This window comes from Thermobia domestica, chromosome 16 (assembly GCF_964235325.1).
Source record: "Thermobia domestica chromosome 16, izTheDome1.hap1.1, whole genome shotgun sequence".
NCBI classification, from domain to species: Eukaryota; Metazoa; Arthropoda; class Insecta; order Zygentoma; family Lepismatidae; genus Thermobia; species Thermobia domestica.
Window position 1 is genome coordinate 103030358 of NC_137469.1, and position 27206 is coordinate 103057563.

Genomic DNA, 27206 nt, shown 5'->3' on the forward strand with positions numbered 1-27206 from the left:
ACCCTGTTCATTATAAATATATTTGACTGGTTTATTGATAACTATTATTAAATATTCTGCCTTTTGGTAGGTCGTGGGACTAATGAGGTTATTATTATTATTTATTTATTTATTTTAGATTTGGACCTGGAAATGTTTCTTCTACGTTTCTCGATCTTCAGCTTCCTCTTTTAACTCACAATATGTACTTATTTTTTTTAATCGTCGATCAGTTATGTTCTTCTTTTTCTTTCTACTCTTTGCTTTTCTTACCTCTTCATTTCTATACAAGTATGGAGAAGACAATTTCTTCGCAAGATGCGTCCAATACAATTAGCCTTCCTTTGACGGATGCTAGTTAAAAACGTTCTCTTCTCTCCTATTCATTTTAAAACATCTTCGTTTGTTACTCTCTGTCCACTTTATCTTCTCCATCTATCTCCAACACCACATTTTGAAGCTCTCTAAATATTTTTTCCTCTAACTTCCGTAATGTCGAAGTCTCTGAACTATACAGTCCAATGCTCCATATGTAGCACTTGACCAACTTGTTCCTAAGTCTAATAAGCACCCCGGACAAAAAAAATTACGAAGTACGTACTTTATTGGTCAATACCGTGTTACATCCCCACTGGTTCGGATAACGGCTTTGATTTTGTTTGGCATACTGTCAATGTAGGATCGGATGACATTCACATCCAGTTTGGTCCATTCCTGGAACAATTGTGCACGTAGAGCGGTCAATGTAGGGGAATGTCGCTGTCTCTTCTCCACTGCCCGTTCCAACATGTCCCAAATTTTCTTGATCACGTTGAGATCAGGGGAATTTGCGGGCCAGGAAAGATGTGGGATGTCCACCTGATGCTCAGCAAACCAATCCCACACAATCCTGGCTCGGTGAACGGTGCAGTTGTCTTGAAATTGGGGCTCGGGGATGTGGCCATCTTGCAGAAACTGGACGAATGGCATCACCTCATTATCCTGAAGAGTCACGTAATCCACAGCTGTCATGCGGTTGCTCACTTCTATCAAGGAGCCCACAGCAGCACTGGAAATACATCCCCAAAACATGACACTACCACTCCACTTCTGCACAGCCCGTTGCACAGCCCGTTCCTGTTTTGTAGGCTTCTCCGGTCCGCCGCATCACCCTGGCCCGGCCGTTATTGGAATAGAGGCAGAACCGGGATTAGTCGAACCAGATGATGCGTCGCCACTGTTCAGTAGTCCAGTGGCGGTGTTGTATCGCCCACACCAGGTGTTTTTTCTTCTGTGTTGCAGTCAGCCTGGGGCGTACCCGGGCAATGCGACTGAATATGCTTACACCATGCAGTTCTCGGCACAGTGTTCGCTCAGACACTGGACGACTAAGTCCTGCATTGTACTCCTGCAGCAGTTCCTGTCGGGTTTGAAACCGTTGAGAGGTCGCTAATCTCCCCAAAAGTCTACGGTCGCGCTCGGCCATGATGGGTTTTTGGCCACAGTTGCTTCGCGAGGATTGCTTGCTGGCCGACTCCCTCCACTGTGCATGGACAGCACTGACCATGGACTCGGACACGCCAACAAACTGAGCCACCTCCTGCAGGAAATGTCAATGTTCACGTCCAAACACAATGGCTCCTTTTTGCCACTCGGTCACATCCTTCCTTCGGCGCATGGTTCACCCTGCAATGAAAGCATATCGCATCAGTATACACGTCGTACCAGCGTGGCAGTGTCCACAATAACATACAAGACCCTAATTTGCGGTATCGACAGGCATATTGCTATATCAGGCCTGTTGTCTCATGGCCTAGCGAATGCTCCCACTTCGTAATTTTTTGTCCGGGGTGCTCATTATTTAATATTAATTAATATTACAGTTTTTACCACAATTTTGTTGACAACTTTCCGTTATCATTTATTTAAAGTATCTATCACTCTCTTTCAAGTAATATCTAGTAGAAGTATGGTATCTATAATTATTTTGTTAAGACATTTCATTTAGTATCTATTAAAACTACATAATTGACATATTTAATATCAATTTTCAATTAATATCTATTAAAAATATTTAGAGATTTTTCTTGAAGATAACTTTTAGGTCATATCTATTAAAAGTGCAATGTCTACCATGCTTTATTAATAATTTTTAATTTATGTTTTTAAGAGTATCTGCCACTGTTAAATTGGCAACTCACAGTTGATATCTACTAAAATTTCGCTATCTATCACTCTTTTATAAATAAATTTTGTTTAATAAGTACCGTAACTTTAAATATTTATTATTATATTTTAGATAGTTTATATTAAAAGTACCTATCACTATTTTACTGATTACTGTCAATCATTGTTACAGTGATTGTTTATGTTAGTATCTAATACAAGGATTTACTCTTGATTTATTGGTGGATTTATTTTACTTATCTAATTTAAAGTCTCTTTACATTTTTATAAATGTCAGAATCTATTATAAGTACAGAGGAGTCCCGCTAATCCGAACTAATTGGGAACGAACCCTATTCGGATTACGTGATTGTTCGGATTAGCCGGAACAACAGTAAAATCGCGGTTTGAAGCGGGTGAACGGGTATTGTGTTGTAATACATAGCGTATAGTATGTATTTCACTCATACTAAACGTAAGTTTCAATATTGTAAGTACATACTGTATTTTATTTAAAACTTTGTGTAATTGTCGTAATGTGGCTTAACGCCTAAATACAGGTATTAAAGAAAAATCTGTATTTAATGAAAGTTTGCTGTTTTCTACATAAACATGCACCCATTTTCATCCTTTTAATTGTTAATTTTCTAAAACTGCATATTTTGGCTAAAAAAAAATACCGTATTCCCTCCCGGATTAAACTTGTTCGGATTACGATACTCCACTGCATGTAGCAGCACTTAGAGAAAATATTCGTCCTTGATCTGCTTCATTATAGGCTATGAGAAAGACTAAAGTTTAAAATGGTGTAATAATTTCTGTCTTTATTCATTTCATGTTCTACAAGAAGCTTTTTCTACCGTTGATAATTTATGCATAGTGAAAAGTTATTGAATGATCTACTTTTTTTAAAAAAAATATCATGTGGAAAGGAAACTTATTGTTCTTTTTCGTAGTTTTATTTTAGATTTTTGAATATTATATATATATATTTCTTTCGGTAAAACACAAAAGACGAACCAAACGAATAAAACTGAATGAAAAAAGGAGAGAAAAGAAGACAAGAGAAAGTGATAACTGTTTACAATGTAGCTGTCAGAGCATATACTTTTCGGTCTTTGCAAATCTTTTGTTTTTCTTAACTTTTCCTCCTCAATTCGCCTTCATCTTCTGTTATTTCATCTCCATCCTTTCTTCTTCTTCATTTTCACCCTAAGAGAAATATGCAAGCCTTCTAAAGACAAGAAAAGACAAGAAAAGCTGTGTGTATGTGTTTCAATATATATATATATATATATATATATATATATATATATATATATATATATATATATATATATGCGTGTGTGTGTGTGTGTGTGCGTGTATCTGTAAAAGAGAGAGGTTAATGTTAAAAGATTCTCATTTCAAAGCTTCTTTACATAATTCAATTTTCAAATTGATTGAGAAGGGAGACAGGAAAAGAATCACTAGAAGGGGTGATGATCTTCTTCTCACGAACACGCCCAATTCAATTCAGGAATCGAGGTCGATCATGGAAAAGCTAAAGATTGAGGAGAGATACCTTCAGTTAACCTTACAGGAAATGGAAGAACACAAAGAAGAAAGAAAAGAATATAGCCAATCAATGGTAACTTCTTTGTGAGTGTCTGGCTCTCTATAACACTAGATTTCTAAATTTATGAGTGCAAAAGAAAATACATACACAATAGTCTCTAAGGTTTTCGTTGGGTTTTTCTAAGTTTGGGAAAGGATTTATATCACTTGAGACGTGAAACTTTAATATATTTTATAGTTCCTGTAATAATTAATAGTTAACATTTATTAGAAGTATCTACCAGTATTTTAAAATAACTTTTAGTTAATATTTGTTAAAAGTATTTACCATTGTCTCATTGATAACTTTTAGTACAATATTCAGCATTGTTTCAGTGATAACTGTCAATACACATTTATTAAATGTAACTACCAGTATTTTGTCAATAACATTCAGTTACGTCTAATATTAATTAAAATACAGCATCTATTTCTTTTTTTATTAATAACTTTTAGTAAATATCCGTTAAAAGTATTATATACCACTCGTTTTATTGGTAACTTTTATTTGAGATCTATTAAAGGCTTCTATCACTGTTTTAATGACAATGTTTAGTTAATATTTATTATTAAAATAGTTATTCATCACTCGTTTATTAATAAGTTTAAGTTACCTTATATTAAAAGAATCTACTATTGTTTTACTGATAACTTTCAGATAATATCTATTAATAGTACTTACCATTACTTTAATGACAACTTTACCTCAATACATATTTAAAAACTTCCACTTATGTTTTATTATTAAATAAATATTCCACTTTTCTTATTTTAGTAGGCCTTTATGGAAATATATTTTCAAATGGAGAAAGCCGGAATATTTCCACATGTTACTTTTGTATGAGTGGTTTCAGGTACGGTTAACAATGTGGTAACAAAAACTTTCAAATTGTGTAACCATCTGTACCATAATCTGTACCATGTGTGGAGAAAGAGATCTTTATAAAGTATTATTTCTAAAAGATATTTGGATCATTTTGAATATTTCTTTCGTAATTGTAATTTCATGACTTAAGGCAGTTGATAGTTCATGGTCCCAGAACAAAAGCTTACCATTGGGTTTTTTCTATGTCTATCCATCCAATCAGGACTCTTGATATGATCCATTTATGATATGATATGATCAGCTATGATATGATATGATCAGCTTTGTATGATCCATCATTATATTCCCATCCCATCTCATTCATGGACTACCCAAAGGTCTTTTTCCAAAATATTACTAAATAGACCACTACATACTCCGGACATACTTTCTATGCAAACCAGGGCCGTGCCGTGGAAAATCAGCGCCCGGGGCGAGAGTATACAACGGCGAAGCAATTTTTCCTATATTTTTTCCTTTTTCTCCCGAATTTTTCGCCCCCTTACTTTGGCGCCCGGAGCCGTCGCCCCTCTCGCCCCCCCCCCCTTTACGGCACGGCTCTGATGTTAACCACAAGTCTTATCCATCTTATATGATCTCGAACTTACTTTTCGTATGATATTCGGTGATTGCTATATAATGAAAGTTTCGCATTGTGTAACTTCGACCATTTATTTCATTTGTTGGTTTATTTTAGTACCACATACTTTCCCGCCATATTTGTTATACACATAAACGTAATCGTTAAACAGGTCGAACAATGAACTATTTTTTTAAGTCGATTTAGATAAAAATAAATATTAGGGATAAAGAGAAGAAAACATCTGAATATATTTTTCTGATTATTCGTGAAGGATCATTTATTTACTTCTTCAAAAAAAATAGAAACGAAAACTATATTTCATATCCCCCTAGACTTATTATGAATTTCGTATGATTGATATTGTGTGCCAAGCAATATTATTCACCCTTTCATCCACCATGTTTATTTGGTTTCTAATCTAAAAAATCATCCATCCATCTTCATTGTCAGCATTAATTTTCCACCTTTGATCCTACTCCAAATCTCATTTTCAGAAATTGCATTACTAGATTGATTTCGTTGTTATTCTACATGTTTTTGTTCCATAATTTAGATAACCTTTTTTCCTGAAATATATTCTATGTAAACTAATTTTCTTTGCATTCCTATTGCCTTATTTTCCTTCATAAGCCTTCATATGGCTTCAACAATTTGATCTCTACTCTTTGGTTATAATGTTGCAATATTATTTCAAAGCTTAACGATAAGCGTCTTTGGTGTGAGAGCCAGGTTCGACTCCAATCCCACCTCCAGTTCAAGCTTAACATTTCATATGAACCCAACACTAGAGAAGCATGTTAAATTGTAATGTAGTCACTATAGTTACATAGTATTCGAATTTTACCATATGTACACATATCTACTAAAAATATCTATCATTGTTTCATTAACACTTTCAATGAATATAAATAGAAAGTGTCTTTGACTGATTAGTAGATAATTTTTAGTTAATATCTCTTAAAATTACAGTATTTACTACTATTTTATTGATAACCTCCAATTAATAAATATTACAAATGTCTATTGGCTCTTTTATTTATAACTGTCAATTAATATCTATTAAATGTACGGTATTTAGCACTGTTTTATCGATAACTTCTAGTTAATGCCTATTAAAAGAAGATTAAATAAATATTTTGATTAATATTTTTCAGTTATTATTTATTAAAAGTACAAAAATTATATATATATATATATATATATATATATATATATATATATATATATATATATATATATTAAGCACTTTTAGTTAATATATATTATAAGAAGGGTAGTTATTGCTTATCATTAATAATTTACAGATATCTGTTACTTTTTTATTAATAAATTTCAATTAATGTTGAAGTGCAGTATCTATTAACTCTTTATTGGTTAGTCATTCGGAGCATATAATGGCCTAGTTGGTAATATTTTGGAAAAATAGTTTCGAAGTACTCCAAGAATTAGATGAGAAAATAATATAATCATACATATCTCTCTTCAAAATATTTTTTAAACATCCGCAGATACAGCCTAGTGATGGGTTTTAACTGCTGGTCCGTAAAATTATTTTGCCGGTCACCATTAGAAGGTTTATAGGTTTCAATTTGACTACTATAATATGGGTAAATAGACACATCGAAAATTAGTTTTTTTTTTCCGTTACTACATACCAGTGCAGAGGAGGAACCATATCTGATGCTGAAGTTGATACGTACTTGTTAGTATATAGAGCAACTTTGACATTGCGTAAAGTTTCAATTTTACGTGGCGTGGTGACCAGTAAGTCATTGATAACATCCTGTGGCAGATGGACCACCAGCACCATTCATCACAAAATTCCTAATTTGTTGCTTGCTTTCGGATATGGGGAGCCGTTTTCGAAATGTAAATGTGGGGGAAAGTCATTTGGTATCGGACAGCGGGTGGTATCGGACAAAAGCAGTTTTTGTTATTTCCCGGCGGCACCTGTACAGCATACAGTGAGTTAATCGGAATGAACTAGCCAAGTCCATGCCATAGTGGATGAACGGTGTGTCTCGTACTTCAAGCTTTTTGAATTTTTGCGAGTGATAAGGTGCACGGAGATTTGTGTGGCTGAAATTTATTACAAAGTAAGTGTATTAATATATTATTGCTATCACAGCATTTATTAGGGTGTATATATTATAATTTAGGCATACAGTTGCATTCGTGTTGTTATAAGCCGGTAGATAGCCATTCATAAGTTGCAAGTCGTTCAGCTGGTATCGGACAAGATTGAATCGGGTGGTATCGGACAAAACATTGGTAAATAAACTTCACGTGTTTAATGATTTCTGGCTTTTTCAGGAAACCATGGAGAAAATACGTGGCAATTGGGATGAAGAAATATGAAACTGACCACGAACAAGGTTATTTCCAAAGAAGTACGTCCGGCCAGTGATAGATATGGTGTTCGTAAAAGTACATTAGGAAATCGTGTCGAAAAATTGTTGGAAGGGAAAGAGGCAACAGCTCAGCCTCGCTGCTCGCATAATAAAGGTACATTTAGTAGAATGTTTGGTCGTAACCAAAGAGAAATACTATACAATCATGTAAAGGCTTTGTATATTTAACTAGTCTAATGTCACTAAGAAAACCGGAATTTTTAAAACTAGCTTACAAACTTGCTGTAAAACTGAACATCATAATCTGCTGGGAGTCTTTTGATGAAGATTGGATACAGCGCAATACATGTAAAGACTGGGTCTATGAACAATATGCCAAATTTGAAGGCAGACTGTTTTATCATTGTGATTTGTGTCAGAATAAAAAAAAAAATAACGACTCTTGATGAGACTAAGGAAAAGATCTATTTTTAATTTTTATTTTTGGCTGCATTTCAAAGCCTAATAAAACTGTATTTTGTGTGTAAGAACTCCTGGAAGTAAACAGCTAACATTTGTAATTTTTCTGTTATTAAATTACCTCAAAAGACCAATTCTCTATAGTTTTATGTTTGTCCGATACCACCCCTCACTTTTTAAGAACGCTAATTTGTATTACCTTTGATTTTTTTTTACAAAAACATATATTATTAGTTTCTACTTGTCAAAATACCTTTAACATGTTGTATATAAGATACCAAGGTATCATTTTGTGCATTAAGTAATTGGATATAGCTATTTTCAGCCTGACAGACTAAAAAAAGCTAAGGTGTCCGATACCAGACGACCTTCCCCTAAGAGATGCCAAATATATTCCCTAAAATCATGTCAGAGGGTTGTTCAGATTAGGCAGAGTCTGGACTGCATTTTACCTCTTCCAGTGGGTAGTAAACTTTATCCATGGCATGGTTCGTTATCCGTAAGCTATGTGGCGTCCTGTAATACTTACTCTATTTCAAAGAAGGATACTAATCTCTGTTACAATACCTCGATGTATTTTGCAATACTGATGTGCTCATCGCAGAAATGAAGGTTGCTACGTGTTATGACCGCCTTTACAAATTGCACCCCACACTATGACATTTTTGCCGTCGTCTGAGAATTAACAATCGGCTTTCATTGGAGAATGCAACATGGTTGAAAAGAACTGTTGTTTGTTGCACATGGTAGTGCCCCAATTGTATCTCCGTGTCATTTATTGCTTCGTAAGCAGAGAATCGTTTTCTTCGCCGAGTTGATATATTTTGCAATATGGAAACACCATTATACTGATGTGTCAACCTCGCCAAGGATGGAATTGGCGAATTTAGATAGTTGTTTCTAATCGCGTGGAATTTGTCGTGATCCGCCCGATTTTGGGTCTCCACACGTTTCTCCGCCCCTTTTGAACTGCACTATAATCTTGTTAGCATTTGCTAGCAATATACGTAACATAGCACTGATAATGCACTAACTTACCAATTACGAGATCTAGAATAAACTCTGCCACCTCTTCTTACAGTCGCGTCCACGCGCTATGGTAACACTTGATATATTGCATGCTTGCACCACCACTTACACGATGCTCATCGGCCATTTGTATTCTGTCTGATTAGCAAGCTTCAAGGTGTCCAATGAGTACTTCATGTTATTTTTCAATGAACTTTCTTCTTGAAGATCGCTTTGAACAATCCTCCAGGACGTGATCATTTGTCACATTTTAAAAGTAGTAATCAGTGACTTGTTCAGTTTGAGAGTTTTGAAGTATTCTTGTCACATATAAAAATTTAGGGGTCATTGTGGAAAGTGGATTTTTCAAGCATTCAGATTTTACTTATTTTATTGGCATGGTTAGTTAAACTATGTATGTTGATAATTTTAGTGCTGTGATTAATAGGCCAGTAGTATTGATTTAGTGTGGTATCCATAAAAGAGATGCGACAGTTGATAAGAGATAGTTTATTGTTTGTTTATTTAAGGATAAGGGGACTATCGAAGGAGATGATGCAATAGGATTAGGAAAGGGGGAAAGGTCAATTGATTGATAAAGAACACGTGATGTGTTTCACAATGATAGATGACGAAAGGAAAGGTTGAATGACCACTACGAAGGTCACAGTGGATGGTTCCTGTGCAGGACCACAGCACATGGCCCCTGAAGATTGCACCCTGTGCAGGACCCATGGCGCCTTGGAAATGACCCCAACCCATGGCCCCTGTGCAGGACCTATACGAACAGTATGTGAGCATATATAATTGATTAGAAGCTAACTGTTAAAAAGGTAGGAGCAGATAAAAGGAAATGACCCCTGTATAGGGACACCCTCCCCCCTGTTTATTGAATTTTAAAAAAAATATGAAATTATATTTATGTGGAGACAGGAATTGAACTCGGGAAAATAGGAAATAACTTTATTTCATTATTTAGCCATACTTGGTGTCTGTACTAAAGACGGAGTCTTGTTCTCGCACATCCATCACCGAAGAACTTAAGACATGAACTGAGGTTTAGCGCGCTTTGAAAACCCGGATGAATTGACCTTTGTACGATTAGATAAACTTGTTGAACGACGAAACATCATGTGACTATGAGTAATTTTGACCGTTGATACATGACTAAACATCATGTGATAAGTAATTTGGGGCTACAATCGTATGATTAAGTAGCATGTGATTGATGACTAACCACATTTGATTAGGCATAAGATGAACACGTGATGAATTTGAAAGTACTTTAAATACAAGTCCTAAGAGAGAAAATATATAAAGACACACAATGCAGTCGTATGAGAAGAAGGACCACTGCGATATTGAAACATCATTATCTGATGTTGAAACAGAAATATATGAATCATCTTCAGATGAAGAATTTGATATTGATGAAATAGATTCATCAGTATTAACAGTTTCAGAAACCCCAGCATCATCACCATCTTTTTCATCAAGATTTTGGAGTTTAGACTGTTCTTGTAATAGTCAAAATGTGGACCGAGAATGTATAAAGAAAGCTATTGAAAAATGGAAATTTAACGACACGTTAATATGTGATGGTTGCAGAGAAGGATCGTATCATGTGTATGCGCATGATTGTATGAATTTACCCCCAAAATTATTGGAAGTCCGTGCTTGGAGTGTTATAGCAAGCCCTAGTGTTGAAGATGATGTGTTTTATTTGTACGCCAACACCCACATTATTGGAATATTAACAAGAGAAAAATTTTATGAAGCATATGTGGAATTATTAAATGATATAGACTATTTTCCGGAATTACTAGAGGTTCTATTAAGAAAAGACAGAAGGAAAAATGTATCCGAATAGTGTGAGTGTTTTATGTGTGTTATGTAGTGCTAAAAATATTAATGTGAATTGTGTATTAAAAACAATAAATGTATACTTACGTGAGAATAATCCTCTGGATTGCAAATCAAGTACTCTTCATGATATTGGATCATTTGCAGCAAAGTATTTATCTCTTGATAAAACTCTTGGTGAACTTTTTGAATTGTATGAACAAGAACATAGTGAAATCTCATTTATATGCTTTATGCGTAAAACTTGTGATCTTTTAAAAAATACTGAATTTGTTGGACAAATTATACCATATTTCATTCAGCGCACAAATGAAATTTCACCTTGCGTAAATCAATACATTATTGATATTCAAGGTTTTAAAATGTCTGATAACGAATTTATTATTCGTGAGTTTTGTCTTAGCGCATGTGATGATACAGTAAATTTTCATTGCTTGGTAAAATCACCAATAGAATATAACTTATTGTCATTAGGTTGCCAAAAACAAATTGATTGGCTGACATTGAATTTACACGGATTGAACTGGGATAGTAAAACAGGATATACTGTATCATTCATACGTAACCTTGTATATCAATTATGTACAATGAATTCAACCTTTTATTGTAAAGGTTTAGAAAAATCTCTTTGGATTAAGAGAATATTTGCATTAGATAATGTTATTGATTTAGAAACAAAACAATGTCCAGCATTAAATGATTTGTGTGGAAATACATTTAATGAATATTGTTCTTTTCACAAAAATGTTGTAAAGAAATCAGGATGTGCATATCGTAACGTACAACAGTTGAATTACTGGTGGAAATATGAAAGATCAACAGCATTAACTAATGCATTATCAAGATTGTAACGAGGATTTGTAAATTAAATGCATGAATATAGTTTAAAAATTTTTATTGTAAAAAATATATACAATAATAAAAAAATAAAAAAATTACTTGTGTTTTCTTTTTAAAATGTTGTTTACATGTTTATAAACAATATCATCATTCTTTTTTAAATTTTTGTTGTTAAACAATTTTAAACACTTTTCAAATGATTGAGTGCGAATAATATGATGCAAAAAATATAATACAAAGTATCCGCATAACACAGAATCATCGTGCTGATATTGTTCACTGTTTGTAAAATACAATTTAGTATTTTTGGATAAAAAATTTTTTATTTCCTTGGGAATGTCCATAGCAAGACTGTCAAAATAGAATCCATGTTTTTTCCCATTAATGTACACTGCGACCCAGTGTGATCCACTTGAATTGGATGTATCAAGATTAATAACAAGTGCTGCAGGTGGTTCTACCATTACAGGAAGTTTATCAATAGGATAAATCCCGGTAACACTTGCACCAGTCACTTTATCAGTCACTAACACTTTTAACAATTCGTCACTATACATGATTATTATTTTTCTTAATTATAGTAGGTATGTAATTATCACTGTTTTTTACATGTAAAACATAATCATACACTTTTACATATTCACTATACAGTAATGCTTCATGAATACTGCACCTATATTGTCCAAAACGATGTTTATTATGTGCACACTTGTGAACGTGAAAACTTAATGCAGTATACTTTGGACAGTCTATTTCTTCCAAATTTGTAACATTTCTTTGCAAAATTTCTTCAAGAAAACACTTTCTAGTTAATCCATACGTGTAAATACTGGTGGTATTTGAACAATATGATTGAATTATTTCCTTAAGAAGTGAATACTCTACATCGCCCTCGTGCCAGGTAATGCCATATACATTTTCACTTAGATATTTGTTTGTATTTATGATTGGCTCAGACAGCTTATTTAATGGATATGGTGGTTTAAATATCCAATTTTGTAAAAACGGAACGTCAGGATTTACAATTGCTAGTTCCTTTACAATAAATTCCTCATCATTATTATGGAATGCGGAGAAGTGTACAACAACCCTCATTCTACTCAACTGAATAAATTAAAAGGTGTTATCAGTATAAATATTTCTATCTTTGTCTATTTGTGCTAACGAATCAAATTGCGCATAGACAATACATGTAATTGGTTCAGTTAAAGTTTCTGAAAATGATACTTTTAAATTTACAGGAGAATCACGAACTACATCCCAAGTGTTGTCATCTAAAGTTCCAGTTGGAGATAGAATAAATGCATACAGAGTATATCCATTAGGATATTCTTCAAGAGTAACAGTATGTGAATAATTTTGATAATATATACCAGTACCTGATATCAGAGTATAGTAACTTAGAAGGTATAAATCATTATTAAAATCAGGCGTAAGGGGGTTGGGAGGGAATGATTTTGATCCAACATGTAATTGCAGTTTGTTAACGTTAAAGTTCCGGAACTCATATGGATTAAGATGTGATTTACCATTGAAGGCTGTGTTGGAAATGAAACCAATAACCAGACCTTTAGGAACATTACCCAGAAAGAGATTATCAAGGTTATATGACTTGACTTGTGCAGGAATAGTATAAGATCTTGTTTCTACTCTTGTGAGAGGTAACTTGGCCGTTTCTGAAACCATTCGTGTATTTAATTGCATAGCTAAATCTGCAGCAACATCAATACGACGTACATGTAGAATAACTTCCTCAAGTGCAACTTTGTAACTTGTATTTTCAGGAGACATTAAACAAAAGTTATCTTTACTACGATGTAATTTTACACGTAAACTTACTTTATTAGGAAGCATACGATCTAAACTTACAATATCAGTATGAAGACGTCCGTACATTTCAAAAGATTTACTATTTTTTATTTTATTGGTACGCTTTTGAAAACCATCATTTGTATTATCTAATTTATTAAAATTTTTTGCAGTATCTTTATGCCACATAGCACATGCTAAATGTGTTTGAGAAGCATCATGAGAATAATTTAATAAAGTTTCAATGTATGCACGATAAGGATAAGATCCTGATGAAGAACTAATTAATTTATCATTTAACGAAATATCAATTTGACTAAATAATGAATGTAGGAAATTATTTACTGGTGCTACAACATCATCGTTAACTAAATTTTTACCATCATCTTTTGTAATTTTACAACGTACATAAAGATATAAATATGCTGGATGAATAAATTCTCCTGTTTCTCCAGGAATAACAAATTCAATTGGTCCTTCTGATGTTAATGTAGAAATAGGTCGATATTCAGCATTTATAGTTGCTTCAATAGCTGTTTGTGTCATTGGTATTGAAAAGAAATCAAATTCATTGGTACAGCATTCAGAACTATCGGAATTTAGGAGCGACATTATGAAAAGATATCGTTTATATGTTTACGTTTTGTTGGTGGTCCAAAATTTACAATTGTAGGAGCCTTTCTTTTGCGTGACCGTCTCTTACCACTACCAGTTAGCAACTGTCCAACTTTATTAATAGCTTTTGTCTTTAAATTATTACCAGCTTCTTTTACACGTGCACGAACCGCTTCTTTAAATGGTTTATTTTCCAATACATCACCCGCAACTTGTATACCGGTTTGCAATGCTTGACGTCCTACAGTTTTTGCACCTTGTTTAAGAAATGGTAATGCAAAACGAAATAACCCTTTAAAGAAACTCCCGATACCATGTCCCCTTTGATATACAGGTCCTGAAAAATATGGTATTCCACGTCCACGATGTAAAGTAACTCGTCTAGATCTCATTTTATTATTATTATTTAACAGGAGAGCGTTTAAAATGAAGTGTTACGGTCAGTGTCCCAGATCGGAATGGCAAATTTCGCCCTGCATGATCTTTTAATAGTATTTCAATTGTATTAAAACAAAATTTTGCAAGTGGCATATAATGAATATCTTCAAAGGTAATTGTTTGAACTTTTCCATATTTAATATCTGAAATTGTTGCTATACGTAGTAACGGAGCTTTTGTATCACCTAAAAATTGATATTGTATAATGTCGGTATAAATAAAAACTTGATGTGGATATCCAATATCTACGTATGGCTGTTTGAATCCACGGCGTTCTTTTACAAGATCTGATTTTTCAGAAAAACCTAATTGTAAAGCTAATGTAGGTGACAATGTAACAGATTCTACACGTTCATCGCATTCAACACGTACAATATTTGAAAAGCTAAACCGTATAAATCTTGATATTGTATTTAATTCATCTATTAAATGATGAATGGATGGATAATATCCAACAACAACTTTACTTTTCATAGGGTCTGCATTTTTAAATTTGTACCATACAACATTTTCACCTTCGGTGACGTTATAACATGTTAATGGAATATGTACTTCACTTAACCCTACGTACCAATCGGATTCTGATAATCGTATATTATTTTTCAACTGATTAATAAAATGTGTTGGATTATTTGTAGGATATACATTTGTACTAGCATTTGAAACTAATGTAATGTAAAAACTATCATCAATACTTTCAGAAATCATTTTCGTTTAAAGTGAAGTGTCAAGTTTGAAGTTCCGAAACGAAATGGTAATTTTAAACCGTGTTCATCTTTTAAGTTTACTTCTATTGTATCAAAATATTTTTTTTCAACTTTAACATAATGGGGTGTATGAAACACAAAAGATTTTACATTACCGTGTTGTACATTATATACACTAAGTTTTCGAACTAACGGTCCAATATTTTGTTGATGTTTTACAATATCAACACATACATTAATTGAATTGGGAATATTATAATCTAAATTACATGGAAATTTACCACGTGATAATAATAAATCAACATTTCTAATTTTTGTGTATACTACATTTTTAATATCGTATGTATTTTCATTAATAAATCCAAAAATATGTTGTAATCCTGGTGTAATACCAATCATACATTGATCTTCTAATTTTAAAGAATGCTTAATTACAATTTGATTTTTATTTTGTAAATATTGTAACATACGAACATTTTCAGGAATTAACTCAAGAATAGATTCGATAGATGAATAATATCCCGGTGTTACACGAACATGATGACGTTCAACTTTATCATTGATAACAGTAGTAATTATTATTTCTTCATTTTCACCAACATTATAAAAACTCCACGGAATATTAATTTGTGTTAATGCAACACCCCATTCCCCATCACTTAAATCAATAGGTTGTGCTAATTTAACGCGAAATGAAGCTGTTGTATTATTATTAAAAAGTTTACTACTGGCATTTGAAGGAAGAGTAACGTAAAAGTCATGTGTAAGGTTTGAATTCATTTTGAAGACTGAATAGAATCGGATCTAATCCATGAATTCATACTTGACGGATATCCCAACCATTTTACATACATCCACCCATTTTTACGTTTTAATACTTTTTCAATAAGATAAGTTTTTTTTGAATTTATAATTACTTTTTGTAATTCTTGTGCATAAAATATTCCTTTAATTTCTTCTCCATTCCAATCTTTTAATTTATAAGTCACAGGATTAGATTTAATACATTTATCAACAATAAATATTTCTTGTGACCATTTAGGTAAATATCCTTTTTCCAATACATGTTTATACTTACTAACACGAACATAATCACCTGGACTAAATTTACAACTTGTATACTTTTTATTTATTGTATTTCCGTATAATGTTTCCCACACTTGATTTACATTGGAATCATTTACTTCTGCAGGCGCCATTTTAATACTTGAATGATATGAATGGTTATAATTATTAACAATTTGATCTAAGACATTAATATAACGATAAGTATTTTTTGCAGTAAAGTAACGATACAATTTTTCTTTTATCGTTCTTATAAAACGTTCTGCTAAAGCACATTTAATTTCGGAATGAACACTATAATGATTAATTTCATATTCTTTAAACAATTGTTTTACATGACGATTATAAAATTCTGTACCTAAATCGGTTTGGACATTAAACACGGGTAACTTGAAATTTTTTAAAATTTTTCTTATTGCTTTTACCATTTCAGGACCTTTTTTTGTTTTTAAGGGGACACAATATGCATAACGTGAAAAAATATCAATACAACATAATATATACTTATAATTATTATTATACTTTGCAATGTTTTGCATATCTGCCAAATCCATTTGTAATGTTTCATTTGGTGCACTAACATAATACTTTTTTCGTTGAAAAACTTTACGAATTGGTGCATGCAATGTATATGCATCTTGAGAAGCTAACCAATTTTTAATTTTCTTTTTAGATAATTTTGTTTTACGGTGTAATGTTTGTATACTTGATAAAGAATTAGGATTTGAATAATCATAATATATTTTTGATAATTTTGTCATTTTTTTTACATACTATATTCTTTCCAATGTTTAAATAAATTAGATACTGCTTTAGGACTGGATGATTTTCTTATTTTACGAATACGTTGTCTACTATTAGTATTCAGTTTTGATGCTGGTGTACCAATAAATTCTTTAGGAACATTAAGATCTTCTAATAAATTTTTAAATTCATAAATACCTATAGGATTTCTTGAATATTTTCTTGTACGAACAACATCATTTACTAAATCTATAATATTTGAACCAGGTATTGTTTTTCCTTGGATACGTACTATGCCAGACTTATCCCACTGAATTTTATCAGAATTTGTTAACTGCTTTAATAATAGATCTGTTTTCCTACGTAGTGTTTTCGGTACTGAATGTAAAATGTCTGATACAAATGGTAAAATAGAAGTATTGTTATTCTGTTGCAAAGCAAGTGATGATAATTTTTCTTCTTCTTCTTTTTGTTCATCCTGAATAACAGGTAATGTAATAGGTTTATGTGAAGAAGAAGATGTATACTGTAAGTAACGATGCAAAGCTTGTTGATATAATTTCCATTTTTGTTGTACACTAATATCATGACGTTTTAAAATATTATTCATTTCTTCATCTAAACGTGATTGATGTGAATCTATTGATTTAAGATTGGACTGAATTTCATGTATTGCATTTTCAGGAACTAAAATCATTTTACGTAATTCTGACATAATTATCGACTAAAAATACTACTGCCTACTGCTGCTAGAAGTGGTCCCAAAATTAATGGTAAAAGTGCACCACCTTTCTGTAGTAACAACCTCTTCTTTTTCTTTAATGCAGTACGCTGCTGAGATAAAGCGCGCAAGATCTTTTTATGTCTACGTAATCGTTGCTTCTGACGAGGATTTAAAGGGATGTTTCCTTTTATTGTGTTTTTAGCTACTTGAGAAATTGTTCTTATTAAATCCCCTGAAGCATTTTGTAAAATTTGTTTTCGTTTTGTATTTTTGCATTTGCACAGAGCACGGAGCGTGTTGTAGTGTTGTTTTACCTTCAACATCTTGATAGCAACTAAATAAAAATTTCTGTATGCATGTCTTTTATGTTGGCGTATACATGCATGATTTCATTAGGAAAAATATTTGTACGTATTCGCAATGCATCGTTTGTTTTTTGGGTTAGGTCGAATAACAAATAAGTGTGAGGCTCACGTGTTACTTCTTCGAATACATTCACAATTTCCTTACTATATCGAGGCATAATTTGCCTTGCTAAATATTGTATTTGTAATTTATCACGAGGATTTTTAAATACTATAATATAATGTGCATTTAAACTAATATCACGTGCATGTTTTCCTTTTGGAAATAAATTTTGAATAATAAATATAACAGTTAACTTTTTATGATGTGCATACTTTGTAAATAAATTAGCAACATCGCCATTAGTTTCTGACATTAAATCATCAAGTATTAATAATGAATTTTCTTTAATTTCAAAATTATTCATGTCAGGTATTCCTTGTACAAAACGTATTTTTGCATGTGCATCGAGGTTTGGTATTACTGCACCATAACACCAAACAATATCATTAAATTTTATACTAAACATTTGATCACGTTCATTAAGTAATCGATTTACAAAACATGTTTTTCCTGCCCTTGATGGACCCGCAATTAAAATGGTAGAGGGATGTTGAAACTTTAACATGTTGTACTCAAATGAATGCATGCAATAGAGCTTTTGCTTTATATACACTCACACATTTAAAAAGAAAAGAGATAGAGGTTTGTAAGAAAACAATCAACGATTGTCCTGAACTTCTATAAGAAGCAAACAAATAAATAATTAACAATAAGCTTCTAATGAAGCGAAAGAACAATAAAATAACTAACAACGAGCTTCTATAAGAAGCGAAGGAAAAAATAATTAACAATGCACTTCTATAAGAAGCAGTCCAACAAATAATTAACGACTTTCCACTGGAAATTTTAACAGGCAGTTTCCAAAGAAACAAAAGAATATAAAAGCAGAGTTTGCATAAAAAAAACGAACTGGTTAAAAAAGAAAAAAAACATTCACACAAGTCACATTTACTCGTTCGTGGGCCTATATCCGTAAGGTAAAGTCGCACGTTTTGTTATTGGTATATCGTCAGTCACGTCATCTTCGTCAACTCGTTTACGTTTTTTATTTACCTCACGGTGTGTCTTAGTCTCTGTACGACTAAAGATACGGAACCCTGGTTTACGCACAATACTATTTGGGTTTTCTATTACTGTGGACTCTAATTGTCCAGACACTAATTTATAGAAACTCTCAAAGTTAATTTTTTGAGAGGTCCTATCGTTTAGTGTTATCCCCCTAATTTTGAGTATGTGCCGAACATCCCCTTTGGCATTAATTAGCCTATAACAATAATTTTTCGCACCTAGACCGTAGAAGGTTGTAAATTCCCAACCTTCTGGAATTTCATCTGTTAGATCACCCAGATAGTTTCCAAGTGGTAACAAAGGTTCCTCATCTTTTTTCTGTATATACATAATACTGTCAGTGTCACAGTAAATGGCTCTGTCTGGTCCTACAGTCGTTAGTAATTTATATAGTTCAAGTCTAGCCCACGAAGTAATAAAGGCAGCTAATATAACGTTTGAAAATTCCAGTGGGACATTTTCAGTTTCATTATCTCTATATGTGATAATTAAATGATCATCATTAATTGGGACCACACTTTGAATTTCATACCTTGCCGACGTTAAATACCTAAGGAACGTAACTTCGTCACTAACGATTACACTATGTGACATATCAGTGCGCTGTCCCCATTTGCCATATAATGAATTGAGGTAAAGTTTTGCACATTGCCTCAATCCCGGGTTCGTCCTGATGTTATCATAATTTAACTGTATGCCTTCATGGGCATAATAGTCCTCGATATATTTTTGCTTGTCTCCTTCATTTTTACAATAAGCAGGAAAACCAGAGGCTTCCTGCTTCATCTGAAGGAAGAAATTCACATAAGTTCCGAACAAACCACCTGAATTCCCCTCTTCAGGATCCATGAGTTCGAATTCCCATATTTCATGTATATCGAGTATTTTGTACCCTTTTTGAAGAGCCAGGTGTAACTCTGGAGTACAAAACGTACCTGTAATAGCACACTCATTGTCACTATGAGTACAATCATCAGTGTTTTCCTCTTCCATACATGTCCGGCATAAACCAAAAAGTAATCGGCCTCCAGCCACATACGGAATAATCGGAAAATACAAGTTTTTCGGGGGCAAAATAGTGCATTTTACTACACCATGAATACTTTCCACATCTGGAAAGTCCGGCCCCGTATGTATCTTAGGTGATTTAACGGGCATAGGCTTACGTGACATCACATATGGATATAACGAAGTTATATCGGCGTAACATAACTTCTCATTACCCGTACAATTCACAAAAGATTTGAACACTTCAGTGCGTCCGCCGTTGTAACAATTCTTGGGAATAAGGAAATCAGGCAGGCTAGTACAATGTTCTTTAATAAACCTTTGTACGTCCTTATCCGTCTTTACCTTTTCATCCCAAGAACATTCCCAGATTTCGTATAGGTTTATACCTAAACTTTTGAGATACTTCCGGCGGAGCATTGTTTGTTCATATCTTTTTTCCATTGTATTGCATGAGTCTTGAGCGTCATGTAAAATGTCGTTACGGTTGAAAGGGTAACAACGCGGGCACGAGTGCCAGTAACAACCATAAAATTCGAAGGCAGCGTTGAGTCCCTCATGCCATCCATCAACTTGGTACCTACCAATATACTTTTCCCCACCTCTCCTAGCATGCTGGATTTCTATCCCTAATTGTTTTTCCATATACATAAGCCATTGCATAGCTTTAGTACTATACTTTGTCTTATGATGGAAACCCAACGCGGGAATTACGGGAATAGTATTTTTAGGTAAGTACAAAGTACGATATGTACGCATTGCAAGACCTGCAATGGTGGATGATGTCATGAAACATTGCAAACCATTCGTTTTCTCCTCGATAATGTCACTAAATTTGATGATCGCTTCTGCTAGAATTCTAACATCGTTTTCGCAATAAGACAGCATTTCCTTTTCGAGGTTAAACTCCTCGCCACTTGCCGCACGTTCTTGGTGCCAGGCTATTAATTCTTGTTTTTCTTCAGTGCTTCGTCCTTCAGGGTCATAGAATTCAATTGGGGGATAGGGACCAACATAATTTTGATTTTCCTCGGTGTTAAATAAATATGGGAAATCTCCCTTTCTTAAATTTCCGCGCAGGCCTAAAGTTTTGGGAAGTCTAGATAATTTACAACCAATAAATAAATAAAAATCTTTAAAGAAAATACGATTACCAATATTAATATTAAAAATTTTCTGACCCTGAATTACCACATTAGGAATAAGATGCTGCTCTTCTATTAGATTTCTAAGGCAGAAAAGACCATCATATCTGCTACCATTATGTGCAATACAAATTATACGTCTAAAGTCAGGTCGGTCTGCCAATACATGGTTAATAAAGTCCGTCATTGTCTTAAAAGAAAACGAACGATTTCCATTATTATCACCACATGTTTTACAGGACTCATCAATACCTTTATTCATACAGTTGTGGCAAATATGCTTACAGCATACAAGTACTACCACATGTTCCCTTTCACCGCGCGCATTTGGTGCCTTTAACATCGTTTCTATATCATATGCAATGTACATAAACCTATTAGTATGTACAGGCTCTTGTCGTTGTACAAAACATGTGTGAGTAATATCGACATGCTTACGACAAGTCGTGCAAAAATGTTCACCACACACATGGTTTGATTTTCGACGCCTGTTATCAAAGATGATACCACAATTAATGCAGACCTTAACATTATCACACACAGATTTCCCGCCTTTATTACATTTCTTATGATTCTGAAAACATGTACCCTCAGCAAACTCTCTATTGCACGCATTACATTTAATTTTATTAGTATTATAATTTCGTTCGTGTTTGCATTCACAAAGAGAACACTGAGTTTCACACTTATGTTTATATGCTAACCCATTATATGCTTGCAAACAATAATAGCAATACTTCAATTTTCCAAGTAATTTTTTAATGTATGGAATGGGTTCAAAATGGCCAACAGTGTCACCTCTCTTATAAAAAATAAAGATTTTATTCTCTGCATACTCTCCCGGGTAACGTACTATATATTCCCGGTCATTATTTTCATCTTCCTCATACACCACAATTTGATACTCACCACTTAAATATGATTGTATCAAATCCAGGTCTTTAAAATCACATCCACCCTTTGCTTTAACGTCAACTCCTGCCATCTCGCAGAGAACTTCTGCTTTAAGAACCCATGTATCATAATCTCTTGTTTTTAATTTATATAAACTTTGCTTACTTGCGGTGTGCTTTGTAATTCCCCAAACAATTGCCATGGGTAAGCAATACATATTATTGTTTTCTATGCGTATTAATCGCTTTTCTAAATAATCTTGATGTTTGGAATACTTTTCAACAGCACTTGCTGCATTTCTTCCGTTTCCATGCATACTCTCCGCTACATGGAAGCGAAACAATACCTCATGCCCCAAAAGGAAATCCTCATTTGAATTTAAAACTCGTTCAACTGAGGAAAGGACAGTTTGAGCAGAAAAATCGGGTTTTCTTCTAAATGGAACATATACAGACTTGTTATTTCTACTATTGCTACTATCAATGTATAGTCCAATATAATCAGTGGGGCGAGCATTAGATAACACATGTTCTAATGCGAAATTAAATAAGCTTTCAATATAGGCCTGTGGATTATCAATACGTCTTTCATTATCCACAGGTCTAACCGCGATTTCATGGCCCGTAAGGTGAAACTTACGAAACCGTTTTCTGCTCTCTCTTACTACTTCGAAGTTATTATTACTCTGATTTTCCCCCTCATTATTATTTCCACTACCACTACTACTAGTACTACCACTAGTACTACATTCAGTACTATTTGTACTTTTCCCATTAATGCTCCCATATCCAACAAACACGGGGTCAGGAGCATGTGAGGGTCCAGGTTGAGGATCAGATTGGTCCCCATAACCATGATTATCCTGTACACAAGGGTGATTGTATACAGGATTTTGTCCCTGGACTTGTTGCGTGGGTTTAACCACAGCATCGTCCACATTTTTAACCAATCTCCTCACTTCTTGTTCTTCATCGAAATTTAGATTTACTCCATCTAAAAATGCCAAGTCTTCATCACTCAAGTTACAATTTTCTTGAGGGGTCACAGTTATGGGTGATTCAGATGGAATTAAAGATTCATCCAAAACAAATCGCGAACCAAAATCAAAAAAGTTGGATAACTCTGTATTATTTATTCTATCTATTTGCCCTTCTCCGCACGCCATTAAATACATAAATCTGTCTTGAGCATAATTGTAAAACTCCTTATTACGAAAAAATCCATGTACAAATAACTCAAGCACATCGGCGGCTGAAACGCAATGATTTAAAAGTATAAGGTCATTACCTTCTAAAGCACGAAGAGCGTGTAATAAAGCCTCACATCTTACACTGGCTCGATGACCTAATCGCTGCAGCTCCATTATCGCCTTCCACGTGCTGAAGACACGAGAATAGTCATCAAGCCCGCGTAAAACTTCATGCAGGAAAAGTTCATCAATCATATTGAACTCACCAGTTGAACACAGGAAATCCATCTAAAACAAAAAAAAAAGAAAAGAAAAGATTTTGAGTTCTATGTAATAAAAAAAAATCTAGCAAAACAGGCAATAATCAATAACTTGCTTTGAAAAACTATAAAAGAAATTTGTTTATTAATTACTGGTTAAAAAACAAGCTCATCTAAAGAAATGTTTAAGAACTTGGTTTTAAAAAGTCTTGTTTACTAACTGTTGGTTAAATAATTAATGGTTAAAAACAAGCTCAGCTAAACAAATGTTCATTAAATTGGTTTTAAAAAAGTCTTGGTTACTAATTGCTTTCAATAAATATATTAATAATAATAATTATGAAATACACTCACCTTCTAATTCTTAGTTGTTCTTCAAAAACTGTTAAAAATGGCCTCGCTAATGTTTATTCTGCAACTGCAGGGTCCACACACACACTGTAAAACAGTAATAATATTTTTTACTAAATGTTATAATTTTCAATTCAGTACTACTATTAGCACTAGTAATAAGTCAGGGGTAAACAACACGTTACGTCCAACGGCGTACAATAAAATGATATTAAAACGGAATAGATATTATTATATATATATGTCATTACATTAAACAAGTTTACGCATGTTTTGACGCAATCATGTGGTAAGTATTGCCACCTAGCGGTCTTATTCAAAAGCATTCAGTATAGTATTAAGGCGTCTGCAAACGGGTTCATAAAACAACACGTCTCTATGCATTTTTTTCCGATTCACATTCTATACGTGTTTCCAATAACAGTAAACCTGTATGTAGCCTTGTTCCAATTGTAAAATATCCTAAAGCCCATCGCAATATTTATTCTCAAACTAAATATAACAAAACAAAAGGCCCTCATTCTGTACTGCAGCCTACAGCAATATTCATTCTCAAACTAAATATACCAATAGAAAAGGTCCTCATTCTGTACTGCGCCCCACCGCAATATTTATTCTCAATCTAACTATACCAAAACAAAAGGCCCTCATTCTGTACTGCAGCCTACAGCGATATTCATTCTCAAACTAAATATACCAAAAGAAAAGGCCCTCATTCTGTACTGCGCCCCACCGCAATATTTATTCTCAATCTAAGTATACCAAAACAAAAGGCCCTCATTCTGTACTGCAGCCTACAGCGATATTCATTCTCAAACTAAATATACCAAAAGAAAAGGCCCTCATTCTGTACTGCGCCCCCACCGCAATATTTATTCTCAAACTAAGTATCGCAAAAAAAAAGTCCTCATTCCACACTATAATTAAGCTTTCCCCTAAATAGTCCGTGAATATTCTTAGTATACCCCCTTGATTACCTTTAGTATCCCCTAATAGTCCTTAAATATCCTTAGTATGGGCTAGCTACCCTTTAAGTATCCCCTAATAGTCCTTCAATATCTTTAGTAAGGGCTAACTACCCTTTAATTATCCCCTAATTATTCCTTTAATATTCTTACTATGGGCTACTTACCCTTTAAGCATTCTTAATATCCCCTGATTATTCCGTGATTATCCTTACTATGGGCTAACTAGCCTTTAATTATCCCCTAAATAGTCGCTGACCATATTTAGTATTCCGTAACTACCCCTTGATTATCTTTAGTATACCCTAATTAGCCCCTAAATAGTCGCTGACCATCTTTAGTATTCCGTAGCTACCCCTTGATTATCTTTAGTCTTCCGTAACTAACCCCTGATTACCCCTAAATAGTCTTTCATTAACACATTGTGTCTTACTGCATAGTCTTTGACTAATACAATGTGTCTTAGTAAGTTGTCTGTTACTATCACATTGTGTCTTACTAAATTGTCTTCGCATTCTAGTTTGCGTATATAATCCATCGCAAAATCCATAAAATAAGCAAATGTGTTACATTATAATCTGTGTTTTGCAGTCTAAATATCATAAAGGGTAGTGAATCGGCTCATATTCCTACAGGCTACAATACAAAATGACCTAAAGCATTTTCATTTATTTTTATTTTACAAACTAGGCAATACATATACTTTTTCCGCACTTGTAAATAAAGTATACCAAAAAACAATTCCCCATTTCATAATAATTTCTTATTTATTAATCTCTTTAAATCAAAAATCTTCCATTACCATTCTCTAACTAAACACAAAGTATTAAGATTTACCAACACTGCTACAGGAAGTTGAGTCACTTCCTGTCCACGCGCTTCTTAGAATAAGTGTAGTTCAAACGTGGATTTGTGATGTAATTAAAGAAGATTATATATAAAGGTAAGTTTAATATCATTTTTAGCATTAAATTATTTAGTATGTACTAAAAATCAAATATTTCAAATTGATAATCTTTTTTTCTACATTTATTTTATGAATACTTATGAAAATATATTCGTTCTTATGTGCGTTAAGCAAATGATGGTGGCCTACACCCATGTGAATGTTAGCCGATCGCAGGTTGTTCTTCTTTTCCGTGTTTTAAAATCAATTATATTGCGTATTTGTTATTGTAGATGCATAAAAATATAGCAGTGATTAATTTTAAAAGCGTAACAATTAGTGCCCATGCGTGCGTGCATTTATACGGAAGCATGCGTGCATTAATTACATTTATTAGTTTTTAAAGCCGTGGCAGTAAAAGTCCATTTGGGAAAAATACTTGCATTTATACGGAAGCATTCATACATTTATTAATATTAATGTGTAACAGTCGGTGTCCATGCGTGCATGCATTTATACGAAAGCATTCGTACAAAAAATAGTTCAAGCCGTGGCAGTAAAAGTCCATTTGGGAAAAATACTTGCATTTATACGGAAGCATTCATACAATTATTAATATTAATGTGTAGCAGTGCAAGTCCATTCGGGAAAAATACTTGCATTTATACGAAAGCATGCGTACAATAATTACATTTATTAGTTCTAAACATGTAGCAGTCGGTGTACATGTGAAAAACGTGGGTGCGTTTATGTGGTCGGGGCAGGGTAAAGCATACGCGCAACCATGTGGTTCAGGGGGAGGGCAAAGCCGGTGTGCATTTCCAAGCAATTATTCAGTATTAGCAAACGCGTAGCAACAAGTTAAAACAAAATAATAATTATTTTATACATTATTATCAAAAGTGAATAATGCTCCATTAAAATAAAGGCGCGTTACCGACGGTCACAATACCATAGGTGGCGTTAGCAGGTATCACCAGCTTAGGTTAGTTTATTAATGAACCATATGGTTTTCAAGTAAAGGCGCGTTAGCAACGGTTACGTTACAATAGCTTAGTAAAAAAAATGTGGTTTTCAAGTAAAGGCGCATTAGGAAGTATAGCCATCTTAGCTTAGCTTAATAATAGATGGGCAATTTAAAATTTTGTGCCAGGCAACTAATTTATCCGCAAAAGTTATATAACACAAACTATTTTATAACGCGTTCTCAAATGTAAGTTGGTGGTCGCCTTGGGTTAAAT

At 33.5% G+C, this 27206-nt stretch overlaps 2 protein-coding genes across 4 annotated transcripts in view; both read right to left on the reverse strand.

Moving 5' to 3' along the window:
* The window catches only part of RhoGAP100F (Rho GTPase activating protein at 100F), a 1104624-nt gene that overhangs the window by 1033636 nt on the left and 43782 nt on the right, over window positions 1–27206 (reverse strand). The window lies entirely within an intron of this gene.
* On the reverse strand, window positions 1169–24425 carry LOC145672548 (uncharacterized). Its single transcript, XM_081741706.1, has 3 exons — window positions 24118–24425; window positions 20621–23791; window positions 1169–1558 (listed from the first exon to the last, which is right to left on the reverse strand). The coding sequence occupies exons 2-3, from the start codon at window positions 23789–23791 to the stop codon at window positions 1169–1171; spliced, it is 3561 nt and encodes a 1186-aa protein (XP_081597832.1). The 5' UTR covers window positions 24118–24425.

Bases quoted from the DNA above. Each gene is read 5' to 3' on its own strand.
- LOC145672548 (XM_081741706.1), bottom strand. From the start codon at position 23,791: ATGGATTTCCTGTGTTCAACTGGTGAGTTCAATATGATTGATGAACTT. The intron at 1,559-20,620 runs GTAAAGACGGAT...CATTTCCTGCAG, and splicing joins AATGTTCTTGGGATGAAAAG to GAGGTGGCTCAGTTTGTTGG.